General features: G+C 35.7%; 1 protein-coding gene and 1 long non-coding RNA gene across 4 annotated transcripts in view; one reads left to right on the top strand and one right to left on the bottom strand.

Annotated features, from left to right (window-relative positions):
• LOC101740153 (cyclic nucleotide-gated cation channel subunit A) overlaps window positions 1–20390 on the top strand; it is a 49273-nt gene extending 28883 nt beyond the window's left edge. For both annotated transcript variants that reach the window (XM_038013554.2, XM_012693502.4), the window contains 7 exons: window positions 7268–7507; window positions 9382–9541; window positions 16412–16557; window positions 16652–16774; window positions 17469–18374; window positions 18471–18652; window positions 18874–20390. In XM_038013554.2, the coding sequence (XP_037869482.1) occupies window positions 7268–7507; window positions 9382–9541; window positions 16412–16557; window positions 16652–16774; window positions 17469–18374; window positions 18471–18652; window positions 18874–19159 (2043 nt within the window). In that variant the 3' untranslated portion in view covers window positions 19160–20390. The remainder of the gene's footprint in view (window positions 1–7267; window positions 7508–9381; window positions 9542–16411; window positions 16558–16651; window positions 16775–17468; window positions 18375–18470; window positions 18653–18873) is intronic.
• On the bottom strand, window positions 2570–7922 carry LOC110385842 (uncharacterized). Of its 2 annotated transcripts, none has more exons than XR_009973124.1 (3): window positions 7783–7922; window positions 7265–7458; window positions 2570–6065 (listed from the first exon to the last, which is right to left on the bottom strand). It is a non-coding gene; the product is annotated as an uncharacterized LOC110385842 (long non-coding RNA). The 2 variants fall into 2 exon arrangements; XR_009973128.1 differs by lacking the exon at window positions 2570–6065 and adding an exon at window positions 6687–7039.
• Window positions 20391–21424: the final 1034 nt, after the last annotated feature.

Below are 21424 nucleotides of genomic sequence, written 5' to 3'. Positions count from 1 at the left end.
GTATCTTCCAAACAGTGAAAGAATTTTTCAAATCGGTTCAGTAGTTTCGGAGCCTATTCAATACAAACAAACAAACAAATCTTTCCTCTTTATAATATTAGTATAGATACAATTATAGCTGGATAACGAAAATGTTCGAATTGTCGAAGACTTTATTGCCTTGACTTAATGGACATTTGCCAACAATAAAAAATATCATACCCACTCAAGCCACAACTTGACACTGGCATTTTTATTCACAACTCAAACAAATGTCCCACAGTCCCGACACACAAACAAACATGAACACACTATCCCTATAACCTCTAACGCCATGAGGAAAGAAATGGTTAAGAGGAAGTAATTTGTAAATTATATTGTAATTGTTACGTATAAGGACTCCAAAGTCACAGGTCAAGGTGAATTTCGAAATAGAACCAACGGAACGTGACAGTTTTATTTTGGCATCTTCCTTTTAACTCCCCGCGCCTTAAAGGACGATGTTGGATTTTCTCCGGAGCGCTTTAAAAGGTATCGCATACGATAAGCCAATAATGGCCCGATTTGTCGATTCTGAATTGATTTTCTTAACATATGATTGATTAATATGATGATTTGATAAGATATAATGATTTTCTTATTATAAAATAATAAACTCGTGAAGGATAATCATGCCCGCGAAAACGTAAAAAACTAGTCAATATAATAGTTTCCTAATAGTCAAATGCCTTCTAATACAAGGTGGGCGGCGCATTTACGTTGTGGATGTCTATGGGCTCCAGTAACCACTTAACACCAAGTGGGCTGTGAGCTCGTCCACCCATCCACCCATCTAAGCAATAAATAAAAAAAATAATTATAAAACAGATTTAGTATTAAAATTTTAGAATAACTTTTCCAAAATTTTTATTTTATTTTAAACTAGCTGAACCCCGCGATGGTACCCGCGGTTATTGTCGTACCGCGGTTAACGCTGCGAGGCGAAGATAATCTAAAAAAGTAGCATAAGTTGCTCTTTTTATTATCAGGTACCTATCAGTGAAAGTCCCTTCAAAATTGATCCAGGAGTTCCTGAGATAACCGGAACAAACAGACAGACAGACCGACCGACAGACAGACAGAGAGACGAATTTTTTTTCAAATTAATTTTGGTTTATGTAGTATATACCGTGATTACATACATACATATACATTTAGTAAAAAGTGGTTATCTAATATTACAAAAACACACACTCCAATTTTATTTATTTGTATAGATAATGTATCTGTGAGAAACTATGAAGTTACCTAAACTTATTTAATTGCATTTATAAGTTTTGTTTTTAAACAAACCAGAATGAAAATGAACTCCGTGTGTCGCGAAAAATTTACGATTGAATTTAACGTAATACTTTTCTAATTTGAACAAAAAAACTCTTCGGAAAGCTACCGAATCACTTAGCGGTGAGTTTAAACATATAATCCTTAACAGCCTATAAAGCTGGTAAAGGATTCTTGATTCAAATTGCTAAAACTTTATGACTCATGTCTTTTGCTATAAAAATTTAAATTACTTAGAATACGCCCGGTATTTTTATTGATATGGATTGCTTAGACTATTTCTCGTTCAATTCAGCGCTAATGGTAAGAGATTTAGTTTCACTTTTCGTAGATAAAGTGTACGTTTCCCGCACACATGACTTTTTTTTAATTGCTTACACGTGTGAACGAGCTCACAGCCCACCTGGTGTTAAGTGGTTACTGGAGCCCACAGACATCTACAACGTAAATGCGCCACCCACCTTAAGATATAAAGTCTCAGTATAGTTACAACGGCTGCCCCACCTTCAAACTGAAACGCATTACTGCTTCACGGTAGAAACAGGCGGGGTGGTGATACCCGTGCGGACTCATAAGAGGGCCTACCACCAGTGAAAAATTGATTTTCGAATAGCATCCAAATTTCGTCAACTCTACTATTTATAGAATTTATGAATGAAAACTATTTGATATCAAAATATATTCGCAAAGTAATTAGATTAGAATCGAACTCTTACAAAATCCACGAGACGTCGTAGTTCTATTTATGTTCCAATAAAAATAACAAATTAACTCGATTTATTTATTTGTAGATATTTAGTCGCGTACCGAAATCAGACCATCAATAGCAAATCGTTTCATATTTCTTTGAATACATATTTTATTTACGGTCTAGTAAAGGAACGTGATAAGTTACAAGAATTTATATCAGAGCAATAGTAAAATGGCCGCTTTATTGAATGAACACGTTTATTGTACTAGTACGTTCAAAGTAATTATAATAGCGCACAACGGCGGGGGTGTCATGGGGGTCATGACACCCCCCCCCCCCCCCGTGAGCAAGTTCCAGGACTTGAAGTAACTTGGACTAATTGAAGAAAATCATGATTTATTTATTATCTATTGTTATCAAAATTAAATTATAAGTTCTTAACTTGCCCACGACTATGTGACCCCCTCCTGGCGCCAAAGCTGGGTCCGCCCTTGATAGCGCATTTATCATGCACTACTGACGAACACAAAACATTGATGATTTACAATAATGATGTGAGTAATTAAAAACAATTAAAACTGACTTCAGTAGTGGAATATGTTTATTAAAGTTACTGAAAGTAATATACACAATTTCATAGACATATGAATTGCAGGTTATTTAATTTAAAAAAAATTTCAATTTTACCTATCTGAATGCATGTACCTACGCTATTTCTGAGGTATCCTGAGATGAAAAACATGAGAAACAATTAGTTAAAAAAAATGCATTTTTACTTGACTTGGATTTTTTTGTATAATATATTTTTTTATAGCGTAGGCTAGTGAATGTCGCTTACGACCTACTTTGCGTTAAGCACATAGGCATCACAAAGTGAATATCGCCACCTACATATTAAAAAGTCGTATTGGCCTAAAGGATAAGACGCTCAGTGCATTCGTATCAAGCGATGCAACGGTGTTCGAATCCCGCAGGCGGGCACCAATTTTTCTAAAGAAATACATACTTAGCAAATGTGTGACTTCTACGGTGAACGAATAACATCTTGTAAGAAAAATCAAACCCGCAAAATTATGATTTACGTAATTACTGTTGGTAGGACGTTTTGTGAGTTCGCACGGGTAGGTGCCACCGCCCTGCCTATTTCTGCCGTAAAGTAGTAATGCGTTTCGACTTGAAGGGCGGGCCAGCCGTTATACTGTTACAACTGATACCTACCTTAGAACTCATATCTCAAGGTGAGTGGCGGCATTTACGTTGTAGTTGTCTATGGGCTCCGGTAAAACCCGTCTTGAGGCTTGAGATCTATGTCTCAATTGTTTGGTAATTACGCACAATAAACATTTTAAGAGTTTAATTTTTATTAAATAATTTTATTCCTTCATTGTAGTAGTCATACGTCAACATGTGTTAAGTACGTATTTCTTTCGAAGAGTTAACACAACAGGCATAGTCACATCAGTCGATACAAATACAAAGGGTGTTTCATTCTTGAAGCCTCGACGAATTCTCAAGAACTAAACCCGAAAACAGCTTACCATAAAACATTATTAACCGAAAATTTATTTGACTAAAACTAAATAACTAAATTTGTATCAACGAATTTAAAACCGAACCACAGAATCGGATAGTTCCCGAAAAGCAAACACTTCCAACTATATAGAGCATTTCAATTAATCGAAATCTTTCTGTTGATGCAACTTTAAATCAACACTGAAACGTAGTTCAGTAAATAGGGTTGAACTTGAATCGCTACTAACTACAAAAGCCTTCGAAGCGTAAAAATAACGATGTGCTTGCTCTCTTCGACTTGTGCACGTGCTTAGTTCAGATGGAAATCGTTAATTTAAACTTTGCGCTTGGAAAGCGAGCTCTGGCTTTCTTGAAGCAGTAATCCATCTCGAATAATCATTATGAGAACAAAATTAGCGTCTAATTTAAATATATGATAAGGATACTGCATGAATTATGTACGCGGGTGTTTGCATTGCGAAGATGCCAATCGATGAAATACGCAGTAACTATGATTGAGCAACCTTGAAAAATTGACTGTGGTGGGCAAGGTAGAAGGGAAAAGACCCGCCGGCCGGCAACCAAACCGTTGGTCAGATCAGATGACTGCGCTCACTGAACTCTCTGTTGCGACCGCCCTGAGAGAAGCCGAAAACCGAAGGAAATGGAAGCTTATGATACAAAGAGCCACGAAGGGCTGTCAGGGACACGACCTTCAGCAAAGAAGTATGTGACTAAGAAGAAGAAGAAGAATGATTGAGCTCTTGAACTAAGGAGAATTTGAATAATCCAAGTGGCTTTTTTGGTGTTTTTGTGGTTACTAATACTACTTAATCTCCCATCACTAGTTTTTTTTTTTTTTTTTTAAATCATTCGTAAATTATCTTTTTGCTTTCCTAAATTAATGAATCCTTAAATATTTTTTTATCGTTCGCATGGGCGGCGTTCTCACGGCCCACCGGATATCAAGTTGTTGGCGGAGCCCATAGACATCAACGATGAAAATATCGACAGTTAACTTGAGACATGAGTCACAGTTTTTCAATACAACCCGACAACTGGCCGCTCACTCTTCAAACCGGAACGTATTAACATCACGCGGTAGATATACAGATACAAATACCTGCCCTCAATTAGAGATAGATACATTGTTGGGTTTGATTTTTTAATTGTTCCACCGTACCGTTTGTTTTTTGTTTTTTGAAAAAAAGAGGTAACCCTTGCGAAATTTGAGCCGCGGCAAATTCACATCGCTTATTACGAAACACCGTGCTTCTCGTAACTCAGGGCACACTGTGAATAAAGATGAAGCCAAAGGTGTTATATTTAAATTGGAGAATCAAAATTATTATAATTTCATTAAGCCCAATATGTATTCAAGGAAGAGTAGACGGTCAACGCTCTCGCGGCCGATCACCCACAAGGTGGACAGACTTGGTTAAGTTTTCTACGAAGTGTTCCCTTACTGAGTGTACACGTACCGCCACAAATAGAGAGAGATGGAGAAGCCTCTCAAAAGCCGCAACCAAATATTAAGACTTACGTAACCACGACCACTCCGCCAGGAGTGAACGACTGAGAAGAAGAAGAATATGTATTCGACCAGTTTCTAATTTTTTACTAAATTCTATAAGTATATCGATGACCTCTTGATATCTGGTCTGATTAATACTTTGAGTAATGATATTGAATGTACTGTGAAAGTACATGAGATCATCTCAATGAGAGTGTGCGGAGTTAGTAAAGACAACATTCAATTAATGTCTATGGATATTATGGCTGCATATACGAACTTATCAATTTTTTTATTTAAAACTATCTCATGGTATTTTTTTATCGCGAAGATTTAAACCCAAATCAAAATAATCTGGCAAATCTGATGATTACTATTAGTGCACTCCGTGTGAAATGAAATGTAAAAGTCTAGATATATTTTATATCTAACAGAAAAATACACGATATTTTTAACACAACATTCAAATGTCGACAATAAACTGCTTAATCGACCATGACCACAAAAACTGTAAACTACATAATATTCGAAACGTCGGTTATAATAAAATTTAAGTAAAAATAATAAAAGTAGTTTTAATTATATCTACGACTCGGAACAACCGAAGAAAATACTTTATCAAAATATTTTATTACTCGGCTCACCCTCGGCTGACCCTAGTAAGATAAATACGCGGGAATATCTACAGACCGTAGTGCTTGGTGAAGTGTCCCTCCCGACTCCACGTTGTAGCTTTTAAATAATTACTTGGTAAATTCTGATAGAATATATTCTGATAGAATGGGAAGAGCTTGTAGACAGCTCAAATTGAGGCATTTGTTGTGGAGACATCTCAAATAACAGGCATCGAATTGTCCACAACTTAATAGATGATATATTTGTTTTCGCATCGAGTATGCTATTATGCCAGGTCTTAATCCTACGCCAGGTACCCATTTTAATGACTACATACGAATACCAATGAGTTCTGGTTTAGGGGGTACAGCCGTTATCATGACACAAGAGAGATGGCGGCTTGAATAGTCGGCTCAGATGGGCTGCGAACTTGTTCTGTGAAATGAAAAAAATACCAATAATAAGAAACTTAATCTTGTTCATCGGTGATATCCAAGATGAAGCAATAACATCGTGTGACAAATGCTAACACACAAAATCACATTTAGTTAGTAACTCGCAGTGTGGCCAATTGTGAATATGGTTAGGTATCACTATCTGGTCTATTCGTAAACCTAATCAGGCATGTGTTTCGTCTTAATGAATAAATTCTTTTTTTCCTGTGATATATTTTATTCGTTTTGGAAGTAGTTGTGTCCAGGCTATGTCCAGGCTATGTCAGTAGCTTTATTTCTCTGGCGAATGACTTCGTTCAGGATAAGATTCCTCAGAGAAACATCGAGCATGACTCACTCCATGTTCACTGAGCGACTTTAAGTATTCGGACGAGTCGTAAGTTTCTATATCTCAGACCTGCAAGTCATGACGCATAAGACGCACTGGTTTCAGAGCTTACTAATTACGTAATAATTTTATTGTAAATTTTTAGTTTGCTAATATTCTTTTCATTGTTTTTGGTATTTTTCATTATAATTAAAGTTATTTTAAAGCTTTATTGGCATTTTTATTCAATCTTCATTAAATTCCCGGACAAACAACCAATAAACAAACAATGAGAAACTGGGAAATATCTTATTTTTATTTTTATTTATTTAATATATTTTGTACACACAGCTGTTAGAAAAGACACGTCAATAAGGATACAGAGTACAAGGGCACTCTTAATTGAATTGTACTATTGATCTTTGTATTTTAGCATACCTTTCATATAGCTACCATGTTTATTTTTAGTTACGAATGCCATGTCAGCGGCAGACCGAGGCCGCAGATCGAAAGCGACCCTTCGTTTCCATGAAATTGAATAAACAAACACAGACGACAGTATTGCAGCGCTTGAGATTCATTCGACAGAAACAATTCGTATCGTTTTGCATCTGCAGCTGCGGTACTGCCAATTCCTCCAACCATTCCTTTATAGTGGAAGCTAAATTATTAACTTGATACACTGCTTAATTAAATTTGACCTTCAGAAAAAGAAACGGTTGAGTTTGTGATCTCAAAACCGAGATTGTTATAATGTTATATTTACGTGTTTTAAAAAAAAGGGAACTATTCAATTTCTGTTTCTTTATCTTTGTTATCATTAAAAATAACTCAAGCAAAGCATAAACGTTTTATTCTTAATTTCTACTCACCAGGCTGTGACGGAATCGAACGCCAACAACAACTGGATCCAGCGGCAATTCTCGCGTCTGACGAAGAACTGGCGGTTCCGTATCAAAAATGAAGGTCGCGCCAAGCCCCCCGATTGGTTCCTGGACAAATTCGCTGCACAAACGTTCACCGACCCCGAAGAACCGCTCTACCAGGCACAACGTTCCAAGCTACTCTGCGGGATGAAATTAGCCTTCGACCCAACCTTACCAACTCATTATAACGTAAGCTTTTTTTTAACTAACGACAAAATTTGATTTTTTTTCCTACCTATTCTGATAGCCTTGTGGGGCTATAGCACCTTCACCCTAACGTGTAGGTGAGCTCACGGGGTTCAAACCGGAGTGGTGCTAACACTGGCCCTAGCAACAGCAGTGCTTCGCAGAAAAAAATGATACTTACAACCAGCTTATTATATACACTGTAAGCATGCTGTCGATTTGTGTATAACACACAACAAATTAGGTACTTAGATCAAAAAAGGGATGTTTGAGCTTACTAGCGTTCTTATTTCCGCTGCAGAACACACTGACCGCCATAAAAGGGCAATATATATTTTATTATTATTATATGATTAATTTTTGTTATATCTTTTATTTATAATTTTGTTGGAAATAGGTCTCATGTGTCAATTAAACGATCGCATTCATCTGACGTTCTTGGATAGGTATTGAGCTATTACTTTTTAATAATTTTTAGTATATTTATTTAAGTTTTTATTTATTTCCTATATACAGATATACGTAAGTTTGCTTATAGTTCTATTTCTTATATGTATCCCATGATTGAACCATAACATAAGAAGCGATGTCTCAATCAAAGCCACCAGCACTCCTAATCCGAAAATGACTTTTTGATTGTGATGAAGAAAGATGATTTTATGAATGCGAAATCATGGCATAATAAAAACTTTGGTCCTAATTTAGATAGTGTATACAGACGGCTGTATATACAAAATGTAAACAGTAGTATCAAATATATACAATATATAAAAATATATACAAACGTATGTAGAGAATATTATCAAGTAACCTTTCCATTCCGTCACTGTCCCGTTTCTACATCAATTCGGTACAATAATCAATCTCACTTCATAGATACGTACATATGTATATGGTATTTGGTCAACAATTGGCGACCCCAATCGACGCTACGAGGCACACGGAATATCATTTCTCGATTCGGATATTTCTTGTATAACTGAACTTACTAATGTATAACATATACTTTGGTCAGTTACGGTTTTCGCTTTTGACCGAGATAAACAAAACATTTTATTTATTATATTTTTTTTATTTCTTAAATAAAATTTGAGATGTGTATAGTATATCACAATCCTAGTTAATAAATCAAATACTCAAACACAATAAACATTTCTGAATGTAATACCTAATAAAAGCAGCTATAATCGAATGAGTTCCTAAAATATTGAAAAAAAGTTGTTTATTAAAAAGGAAAAATTGTTAGATCAGATTGTCTATAATTTAAGCAGAGTGTTACCAACTGAGAGAGCTACTAAATCGAATGAATTGAATGATTTTTACTGGTGTTAGGACCTCTTGGGAGTCCGCACGGGTAGGTACCACCAACCGTTCAGCCATCTATGCAATAAAAAAAAAGAATGAGAGATATCAACCCCAAAATAAGTATCTTTAATAAATCTTGAGTGATTTTCAATGACACAAAATTTCAAATCAAATGATTAAATGTGATTTAATTTTTTTATTTTACATTTATTACCTTTGATGTAATTTAACTGTAAATAAAATGAAAGGCGTTGGAGATTCGCAGTGTTATGCGATGCGGAGAGACATTCATTTGTTGACTTTATTTTACCTTGGCTCTCCGTACATGCACTAAAAAAGTAAAAATTGTCTTATCCGTAATTTTTTAATTTTTTTTATTTCGAAAAAGTCATTTACTATCTCGGTTTCTTGGCTACTGAGGTCTATAGATATCGGAACAATAATGTGAAGTTTTAATTAATTAATAATTTCAAAAGTCCAAGATTCACTGGTTCAAATAGTTTGAAAAAAAATATATAGTATATTACAATATGTACTTAAATAAATGGTTGTGTAAGTCGTAAATTCAACAGTGGTTGGCGGTTGTTTCCCTGGCTATCCTGTACAACGTGGTGTTTGTGATCGGACGAGCGGTGTTCTGGGAACTAGACAACTTGACCTCTGTCTGGTTCGTCCTGGATTATCTATGCGACTTCGTTTATCTCGTCGACACCGTTATACATATACACGAAGGTATGTTAACTAAAATCTTATGCTGGGTGTTAGGAGAGCGCTTTCGAGAACGTAGAGAGACGATAGTACTAATGACACCTTTGATGATGGAGTTATTTGGAGAAGAATATCAGAGGAATATTAGAGGAGAATATGGAGATGAGGAAGACAGACGATAGTACTAATGACACCTTTGACGATGGAGTTATTTAGGCAAATGTTGTAAATAAGTATTTGTGGGATCGCGCGAGTCTGCGCCGCGCCACACCCGTGCGGTCGTTGATCCGAGCATCAGCTGTTTTTGATTTTGTGTTTCATTGCTGGTTTTTTTTAAAGTAAAGTAATGCATTTTTTATGAAACTATCGTTTCATTTAGTTGTACTAACATTATGGCACGTAAATAATGCTAATAAAACGTTTTAAAAATATATTCTGTTTTAGTCATGATCGATTTTCTTTCCGGCCCATCATCAAAGGTGTCATTAGTATTATCGTCTGTCTTCGTTTTCGGAAGCGGTCTCCTAGCATCCAGTACGTAGCGAATTACAAAAAGTTTCGTATAGTATCTGTATATGCAATTTATTGCGAAATTGTACCCCAGAAATTTCACACTATTGAGCAATATTTAAATAATCAGAATGACCGAGTTGCTTGTAGGTACCTTTACAGAATCTTCTCAATTATAATTAGTAGGATACGACGGTGTTATTTTTCTTGTTCAGTGACAGAGTTAGCTATTAAGGAGTGTTTGAGTTAAATTTTGTAAAAATGTTATGAAAACATCGGCCCAGACGTAGCAAGATACGATTATTGGGTACGACTTCTTAATAACACCATGCTACAAAACCAAGTAGAATCCTTTTAGTAATATTCAGCGTCTGATCATAAGGCTTGATCTACACGAGCGTAGCTGAAAATGAACGTTTCTAATTACATCGAAGATGAAGACTGATGCCTAGTCCCAATCATAATGTGCTTTATTGTGTTTTATGGTTTCTTTTAGAGAAAATAGTATGACTGAATGGAATGCTTTAGGAACTTGAATTAAAAACGGGATTTTTATTTCAAGTTCCAGATTGGACATGGATTCCAATGAAGATAGTGCGTGTTCAATTAATAACTAACCATATTATTATTTGTCCCTGCCTATTCCCTGGTAGAGAGAAATTGCTAACCCTAGTCCTAGCAAGAGCAGTAGTTCGCATAATCTATCGCTGGATTGGAATCGCGACCCAATAAGCAGATCCGACGAGAAATTCAGTGGCCTCCGTCTATGAGTTAATGTGCACGTCGAACTCTTCGATCGACGAGTTTGATGAGGATGTTGACTGGAGCTTTAGGGGCCTTAAAGCACCGAGAATGGGTCCGAGGGGTCCGACAAGACATAGATCGGGCGATGACGTCTTTGCCACCTGGTGTTAAGTGGTTACTGGAACCCATAAACATCTACAACGTAAATGCCGTCACCCACCTGGAAATATGAGTTGTAAAGTCCCACTTTTAACAGTACAACGAATACCCCGCCCTTGAAACCGAAACGCATTACTGCTTCACGACAGAAATAGGGAGGGAGGTGGTACTTACTTGTGCAGACTCTCAAGACGTCCTACTACCAGTGGGTCGGATGAGGACTAACCATAAGCCTTTATTGAATTGTATTGAAGCCCAACGGATACTGTACAAACTAATGTCTATACTAACGTATACGTAAACGTAATATAATCACCATTATTTCGTATAGTAGAAAACAAATGTTCCCTTTGCAATAATCATTCAAGACAAAGCTAAGCATAGTATAAGTTTAAGCAAACTGAGTTGTTATTAATCACTCTCCGGATATTGAATCAACACAAAACAAACATTCCAATCTACCTAACAATCTACAGGCAACAAACATTAGTTGTTAGCAGAATAGTGATCATAGTGCCACGTGTCGCGCAATCAAATTAATTACTGAAATCGCAGTGTTATTACAGGTGCGGATGACCAACTGAAACATATTATCGTGCTTGTTTTGTTTTAAGGTTTTTGGAACGAAGTTCCTTATCGCGCGTTGTGAAAGGGGGCTAGACAGAAAAAATTCTTACGAAAAGTTGTCACGACACTTTTTGCTATAAATTCTTACGAAAAGTTGTCACGACACTTTTTGCTATAGTAAGCTATTGTAAGCTGTGCGGCGTCGCATGTTTCTCTGTCTGTCTGTCTGTCTCTCTCTCTGTCTCTCTCTCTCTTTCTTCATACCTCGAATAGAACTTTAAATTAATATTTTTATAATTGGGAACTTCGTTCCTATCCGGTGTCCCACGACACCACACATCTTTTTTTTTTAAATCACCGCTATTGGCTTAAGCTGTATCTATGTTATGGAATTTTCCGACGTAATTTTCGCCGATTTAAGCGTGCATTAATTTGAAAATGTGCACTCATATCAAAAACTGATGATTTCACTTTTATAATTTTTTATTTATTATCCAAACCGGGATACAATTTATTATATTATTTTAAAATTTAGTTCGATTTGCTCTGAAAAACGTGTTTTTATTATATTTTAACGCTACATTTTTAGTATCTTTATAATAATACGTGAAGCAAAAGCTTTGTACCCCTTTTTATGAAAATTGCGCGGACGGAGGAGTATGAAACTTCCTACACTTATAAAGAATATAGACAAGCAGTGCAGAATGATAATATTTTATTTAAAATATACATAAAAATACATTAAATAAATAAATAAAACATTACACACACTATCATGTATTTGACACGACACATACATATAAATATACTCTTTGTTTACTGTTAATTGTCAAACTTTTGTTACTGTTTAAAGTCTGTGGTCAAATTGAGAATAGATTAATATTGTTTGTCTTTAATATTATTTATCTATAGTGTAGTTTTGTCGAAATCTGTGATTATATTATAGAAGTATTTATAATGTCTTTGACAATAGAATCATAATAATGTTCCAATTATAGTCGAATTTCGACTACTGCGGAACCACTAGTAATTGTTTATTTTAGGGAATTAATCAATAATGACGATACCGTCCCGTGATTTATAATTTAAAAACAAAAAGTAGGTAAGAATTTAAAAAATTTCAGCGTAAAATATCCAAATTAAATTTATAAAATCGCGGTCGCGTGTTTATGAAAATTTATGTAAAGCATTTGTAGCATCGCATTTTCTAGACAAAGGCCAAGCGTACGACCACAATATGCTTAATATTGAAACACATACAGTTTAATGCTAGTTATATGTAGTTTTAATTTAACGCGCCGTGTTTTTTATATTAATAGTAAATAATAATATACAGTTAATAAATTATACACTAGAAAATAAATGTAATAAATACTTCATCAAACCGACTCATTATGTGGGAATTTGACGAGAGATCATTTATTTAATTTAGGGATAAATTGTTATGAATTCAATAACATAATCTATATATTAATACGCGAAGCAAAAACTTTGTATCCCTTTTTTACGAAAATTGAGGGGGTGACATTTTCCACAGTTGTAGAGAATATAGAGAAGAAGTGCACAATGCTAATAATTTTTTTAAATAATGCATAAAAGATACATTAAATCAATAACGAAAACATTACACACACTACAGACATGTATTTGACGCACACACGCATGCATACTATTTATTGTCAAACTTTTGTTCTTGATGTCTGCTGTCAAATTGAGAATAGATTAAAAATTGTTTGTCTTTGTTAAATCTTTTATAGTATAGTCTTGGCGAAATTTGTGATTATAGAAGTATAAAATACAATCATAATAGTGTACAAACTTACAATTCCAATTAATTATAGTCGAATTTCAACTACTGCGAGACTTCTAGTTACTTTTTAATGTATGAATACAATACAAGTTTCTTATGTATTATTGTGCTTGCTGTTAAAAAATGAATTCAGTTTTCAAACAGCTTTGAAATTAGTTTTGAATTAACGTAACAATCTATTGTCTTAGATAAGCTGACGTGCTCAGTCCTTTTCTATTAACTAACCGCCAGAGCCAGATGTCTCAAACAAATAATCCGCTATGCACCTTTAAACATGTGTTATATAATTCAATTCACAAGCCATTTACATTAATTCGAACGACCGACAATTTTAGCTTAGTACAATAAAAGCGGGTGGATGTCATTGTTAATTGTGAAACCCAATAAAGTGAAGAAAGAGATTAAAAAGAAAAATTTACGTGTTCTTGCAGTCAGATAAATGTCGCGTAGGGAAATGTCGCTTAAACCAAATAACCCTTGATTTTGTAATTTTTTTTAACTAACCTGTTACAATAGTTTTATTTTAAGCATCTCAAATACCAAACATGTTTTTGTTTTCAAAAACAATAGATAACACTTGAAATTAAATTTCAAATTGCAACGTTTTATCCTTTCAATTGTAATTAAGTTCATTCCAAAAACCACATATCATTCAATTCGAAGCCGTAAAATAATCTATATAAAATAAGATAGCATTTTACAAAAACAACAGAACATTCTAATACAGCGAATAGAGAAGGTCGAAAAATATTTGCAAAGGGAATGTTTGTCACTATATACAAAGAGAGGGCAATTTATTTGCGTTCGTTTGTACACCTCACGGTGAGGACGAATCTATTCCGCAACGTTTTCTTTAGTTAACAATCAATAGAATTATATTATCAGATTTCGAGCTAAACGATGAACTGTTAACATAAAACCAGTATCTATACTAATATATAAATCCACAGTGGTTTTTACAGATGTTCCGTTATAACTACTGAACCATGCATCCGATTGACTTGAAACTTGGTATCCATGTAGAAAATAGATAAACTTAATTGATAGGCTAATATTTATATAAGTGTTGGACTCCCTAATAATAATGACAATAAATAATAATGTTAATTTTAAATGCCGAGCGAAGCGCGCGAGCACGGCTAGTTTTATATAAATTTACCACAAAGAAATTATGCATTGTAATAAATAGGCAGCCGTTGTATTACAATATTGAAGTTTCGGCCTCAAATGTGGCGGATGATATGTGTCACTGTGATGTCAATCAGAGAAATCCGAGAAGTAATATCACACACGAAGTGACACTTGAACCAAATACGAAACAAATGCTGCATGTATAACAAACCAAGCGTACAGTATACGGCGAGGTAAACAATGAAGACGACATAAATCCATTGCGTAGCCTCCGCGAACATAAATGGCGAAAAATCTGTCCCTATCTGCTATTTCAAAACAAAAATACAATTTATTATTATATAGGTAGGTGTCCTTTTTAGCACGACCAGTTTCTAGTTTCATTAATAAGGCTTTCCTTAGAGCTGAAAAGAGTTGCAAAACAATGTCTTATGCCAACCAAGTTTTTGTTTATAAAGGGGCGCGCAATGTATGTGGGACTTTCCTTAAAGGAACCACTGCCCTATATTTTTTGTGGAGGCTAAAACTAGACATTAGTCCTTCTTCTGGTGTGGCTAGATCGAATCGATCAGTGCGGAAAGAGAAGAGCTATCACGATCCCCCGCAGCGGCAGTGGACAGTTAGAAATCGGCCACTACGTTCCAATAATCGACCCTGCTCAGCACTGTAACAGCAACGATAGCAATGAATTTTTTTTTTCAAATCTGAACTTCGAGAGCACGTTATGAGCGCGTGCTGAGCCATTTCTTCGTCGTAACTACAACAGTGGCACTCCATTCTCGGCTCCCTCCCGGTGACTTAGTGCAGGTGACCCGGAAGGTGAGATTCTTTTGGCCACTGTTCATCCAGTCTGCGAACATTGTGGGAATCGGTCGGTGGGACAAGCAAAGCAGCAAGATGGCGTCTCCAATGCGTCTTCTATAACAATTTTAACTTAATTTAATAATATATTGATATCGAATGTACAAAAATGTAGACAAAACAATTTAAAAAAAAATACACAGACTGACATGACAAGTGTCATAACACAAGCCTGAAAACGGTTGCGGTTCGTAACTAAGCACCGATTATTCGTATTCATTCGGTGGCTAATAAGTTTTTTTTTAAACCCATGCTGATAGCCTCGAAATGCTATTTCAGCTTCACTCTAACATGTGTAAGTGAGCTCACGAGGCTCAAACTGGAGTGTTGCTAACACTGACCCTAGCAAGAGCAGTGCTTCGCAGAATCTACCACCGGATCGGAAACGCGACCCACTGAGATGATCCGGCGAGAAACTCAGTGGGCTGTCTAATAAGACTTTTAGTACCTAAGCAAACTTTATTGCATAGATTGCGTGAAATACGAATAACATTCATAAGTATGGTTCATAAAGGGGTCCCTTAATAATTTGGTACAAATCAAAGGCTTACTTAAAACATGTGATAGGTGTTTGAACATTTTCGATCACCTAAAATCTTCGTATAATCCGTCCCCTATTAGATAAGGCTGTCCTAGTCCGTAACCCGTAAAGTGTTTACGAGCGATGAGTGCATAAAAGTCACGGGGGCTAGTGAAATCGATACCACTCGCAACAATGTAAGTTACGTGTATTGAGTTCAAGTGAGCTCGCAAATCAACAATTTGACACCCACACGCTGCGCCTCGCCTTGCGTCATCAAATTTAGCTAACGTGTAGACAAACATTCGACCCTGCCTTGTTGCTTTTTCCGTACAAATATTGCATTGCGGCGGTACACTTTTATTTTTGTGATTGACCTCTTGTTTATCAATGAACTCGTATGACGAAAATCTTACCGTAGCTAAAAATTTTCACTAAATTATAATTTCAAATGTTAATATATAGAAATTCTCTTAGTGTGAGTGAACGTGAATTTTATTTTAAACAATTACCGTATTTTATGAGTGGCCTAGCGATTTTTATCATATTTATTTTTAAGGTACATATTATGAAATGTAAATGTGATTTTCAGGCTATCTCGAACAAGGACTGATGGTTAAAGATGCGAAGATGCTCAGACACCACTATCTAAAGTCGAGCTCTTGGAAATATGACCTGCTTTCATTGATACCGACCGATATAGCGTACTATTGGTGGCCTCCGGGATCGTGCGATCATGTTAGTATACGTCATCGTCGTATATCAACAATTTAACGTATATAGTTCATTACATGACGTTATTATTGAATGTTTAACCTTGATTCCGTTTCAGATGCATTTGCCGTGCCCGGTTATCGTGCGGTTAAATCGACTTCTCCGCCTGCCTCGCATGTGGGAATGGTTTGATAGAACAGAGACAGCCACAAGTTATCCGAACGCTTTCAGAATTTGCAAGGTAATTTTTTTTTTTTTTAAGTTAAACTTCTTTAGGCGCGTTATGAAAAATTGATGAGAGTGAAATTTTACGATGCGCGCGCACCGTGACATTAAATTAACAGAATGAAGTTGCCCACTAAATCGCTCATTACAATACGACCGACGTAACTTGGCGAGTCTGAATATAGCCGCAGGTGAACTTTCGCGCATGTACACTCGTACAAAAAAGTGTTATTAGCATTCATTTTTTAGTAATATAAATGACAAAATTATTATTTAATATAATTCATACTAAATATCATTAAATTATTAACGTTAAATACTTATTATTAACTATTTAATATTTAAAAAAAAGAAATAAATTTAATAAAAATAAAGTATAACTTCTTACGCGCGTACATAAGTACACGCACCCTTTTTTTATTGCTTAACTAAGTGAACGAGCTCACAGTCACCTAAAATAAGACGTCAGGAACCCACAGACGTCACCAGTTGAATATCGCCAGCCGCCTTAAGACATGAGGTTGAATTATATTGTGTAACGACTGCCCCGCCCCACCCTCCATACCGGAACGCATGACTTCTTCGCAACATAAATGGGAAGAATGGTGATACCTACTCACGTGGGCTGAAACACCTTACAAGTAAAAAAAAATCCGTTTGAATTAATTCATTAACAATTTTTGTATTAAAGAAAAAACATTTCATTTTAGGTTGTGATGGCGATACTAGTTCTTATCCACTGGAACGCTTGCCTATACTTTGCTATCAGCTATGCTATCGGTTTCGGTACCGACAATTGGGTATACAATTTGACAGGCTCTCGCAACGGTTCTTTGACGCATCAATATATCTATAGTTTTTATTGGTCAACTTTGACTCTGACGACCATCGGTGAAACACCACAACCGGAAAAGGACGCCGAGTATTTGTTTGTCGTGGCTGACTTTTTGGCGGGAGTTCTGATCTTCGCCACAATCGTAGGGAACATTGGCTCGATGATTTCAAACATGAACGTTGCCAGAGTTGAATTCCAGAATAAAATGGACGGCGTGAAACAGTATATGGCCTTTAGAAAAGTAAGCGGTGAACTTGAAGCCAGAGTCATACGTTGGTTCGCTTACACTTGGGCACAGAGCGGTGCATTAGATGAAGAAAACGTATTGTCATCTCTCCCTGATAAATTAAAAGCTGAAATCGCTATAAGGGTACATTTGGACACATTACGAGAAGTTCGCATATTTCAAGATTGTGAACCTGGTTTATTGGAGGCATTGGTCCTAAAGCTAAAGCTGCAAGTGTTCAGCCCAGGAGATTACATTTGCAGAAAAGGAGATGTTGGCAAGGAAATGTATATTGTGAAGAGAGGACGACTGCAAGTCGTTGCTGATGATGGAAAGACTGTATTAGCTACTTTGAGTGCAGGCTCTGTATTTGGAGAAGTGAGTGTCCTGGAAATCGCCGGTAACAGAACCGGTAATCGACGAACTGCTAATGTACGAGCTTTGGGATACTCTGACCTATTTTGTCTCGCTAAAAGGGATCTCTGGGAGGCTCTAGGTGACTACCCTGATGCAAGAAATACACTCACTGAACGCGGCTGTCAATTGCTTAGAAAGGTTAGCTTGTTAACTCTTATATTCAATGTATATGTAAATACTTTTCTGTCAATTCCATTCTTACACATTATTTTGATGATTGTTTTTTTTCTACAGGATGGACTACTTGATGAAGCTTTGTTTGAAAGCGCACAAACTACCCAACAAAGCATAGAAGAAACTGTTCACAAATTGGAGACCACCGTAGAAATGCTAAATAATCGTCTACAAGGCCTTTTGGCAGACGTAGGCGAGGAACAAGCTGAAATGAAACAAAGGATGAACAATATAGAAGTTAGGTTAGTTTAACAAGCGATCTTCCATTTTATTGTTCCTTCCGTTCTTTCTTACTCATACTATTTTCTTACTGTATCTCCTACTTATTCTTTCTTACGATTGATTCATTAATATTTTTATACTGTGCTATCTGCTAGATGCGAACGGCGAATAAAATATGTCAGACAAAGCGAATGCGTTCAATTTTATTGTCACGACATCCTATTTTGTTGTTTGTCAACAGGATGCTGGAAGATGAAGTCGATGAACTGCCCTCGGATGACGATGTGACCTCATCCGATGCTTCAGAGTTGAAAAGTGAAATTGCCAAAGATCTAGCTTCAGGATACAGCGAGGCTCCGATGACGTCAGTCAACGATAGCTCCCTTGTGGCGAGTCAGTCAATGCCACTGAGAGAGAGGGGGCATTCGTTTTGCGTTTTAAGAACCACTGCACTCCTCCACGCTCCCCCGGAACCAAGAAGCAAATCACTTCGAATTAAAAGAATCCAGAATGAGTCGTCCGAATGAATCATCTAAAATAGTTTTCTGTGTGGAATAGCAACAGCGGGCTTCAAATTTGGTTTCCGTGCCAACAGTTGGATCAAACAAAAAAATGTGTCAAAACTCATCGATTTAAAAGATTGCAATAAATCAGAGTATACTTGAATAAATATAATATCGTTTTAAATTATTGTAGTTACATGAATGAGATTCAAAGAGTGATAAAACAGGAAGGCAGTGTTGAAATTTTGCAGTGTTTTAGCATTTACGCGACGTATTGGGACAAAAAGACAACCGGTGTCAATGGAATGTGGCTTTAAGTATAAACTTGTTGGAGGGAGATCTTTGAGAAATGATGTAATAATAGTATCATATGACGTCATTGTTTTTTATAATGACATATTCAAATTTGATGTTTTACTTTTAATAAAAAAAATCTACATTTATTCAATAATAGTGAAAAGAAAATATTTACGTAGAATTTTATAGGAACAATATTGTTATACCAGACTGTAATCACAATGATGTGTGTATTCTAGTAAATATGTCAGATTATTCTCTTAGCTCGATGTTAATAAATTAGTATGAAGAGGTTTCAACTTAAATACGTATATATGTATTCGTCTTTCATGTTCATTTATAATTATTTTAATTATGGATAAGCATAAATTTATGAACTCTTCCAGTGTTTTATGTTCATATAGTTGATGCTATATACCTTTCTCAATAAACTGTACAATAATTAACCACATCACCACGAATGGAATATGATGAATTTGAAAATCAATCGGTTATGTGAGACGGCCCTTATCATAACCTTTCATTAACCTTATCAAATACCTCTCGAATGATATCGGGATATTAGCCTAGATTCGTGAATTTATTATTGATCGTGAAAGAAACATATTATAATATGTGCTATTTTAATAATACCTATATTGTATCGCAACCATATCTATCTAGCCATTAAAAGTTTTTAAATATAGAATTGAATTAATATTCCATCTTTTATAGACGTTTTTGGAACATGTGGTCCACGGTATACAGTTTAAAAATATAAAAAGATACATTTATTAGTAGTTAGTATAAACTAGATGCAGTCATTTAGAGGTATACGTAAACATTCAAAATTAAATGAGGTAGAACATTATTTGAGTTTTAAATTGAACTATGACTGTCGATATTAAAATTCTGTTTTTGTTGTTTATAATATTAGTACAAGTATATTTAGAAATAAAAGTGTTTTATGTTTGTTCAATTTATTTGTAGTGATATACCTATTAATGTTTTGAAATTTACATAAATTCTGTTGTCGGGCTTTGCATGAGCCCCGGGTTGGTACCAACGCCTTGATAGAACAATTCGCAAAGCAAGCTGCTCTTGAGTTGTTAGGTTATTTTTGGAGGCACTGGGTGGCTGTTAGCAAATCCCAACCCTCCTGCTAACCCACCTATCCTGATCCTTTATTAATAAATAAAAAAACCAATGCCTTGAATATTTCCGCCGCGTAGCACTGATGCATTCCAAATCTGCAACCCCATAGGCACCATCATAACGTTCCGACATTTAACTTTATAACTAGTCATAAGCAATAGACAAAACACGATGGCTTTCTGGGTTACATCACCGATTACACGCACGCCGTTTTTCATCAGACAACGTGACCAATTAAACTTCTCAACTTGCTTGACGGCGCCTAATGTTTAACCCAACGAAGATTTCTTAACTTTCCTAATTTCCATTATATTTAGTGAGACTGACTTACAATGTTTGATCTAATTTATAGATATATTCTATTACTCTCCGATACTTCATATTGGGTTGAATCGGGAAGTTGTATCGATTTTTTTATTTTTTTATTTATTGCGAAAACTCGTTAAGACTGAACCTGTGTGCTTAGTACGATTTTTTAACGTTCTCGATAACGTAAAAGTTAACTCAAATTCGTATGGAGTTGGAACGTTTGTGTACGTTTGCCGCTAGCAGCGCCGTTCCAACTGCATACAATTTTTTAGTTAACTTTTTCGTTATCGAGAACCTTAAAAAACTTGCACGAAGCACACAGAGCCGATAGATGTCGTAAAAATGACATGCGTCACTCACTTTGAGTTATGAGTTCGAAGTCTCAATTGTATAGTTTAAGGGCTGTCCCGCCCTTCTAACCAGAATATACAGAATGGTGATATATTACGACCTTTCAATTCTCCCTGCCACCAAGTATGTGCCTCTATAACTATTGCCCATTCTGCGGGACGAAAAGGTTTGGTATTATTCTAGGCCGGCTCCACGAAG

This window comes from Bombyx mori, chromosome 1, assembly GCF_030269925.1.
Source record: "Bombyx mori chromosome 1, ASM3026992v2".
NCBI classification, from domain to species: domain Eukaryota; kingdom Metazoa; phylum Arthropoda; class Insecta; order Lepidoptera; family Bombycidae; genus Bombyx; species Bombyx mori.
This window is presented reverse-complemented; position numbering and strand designations above follow the sequence as displayed.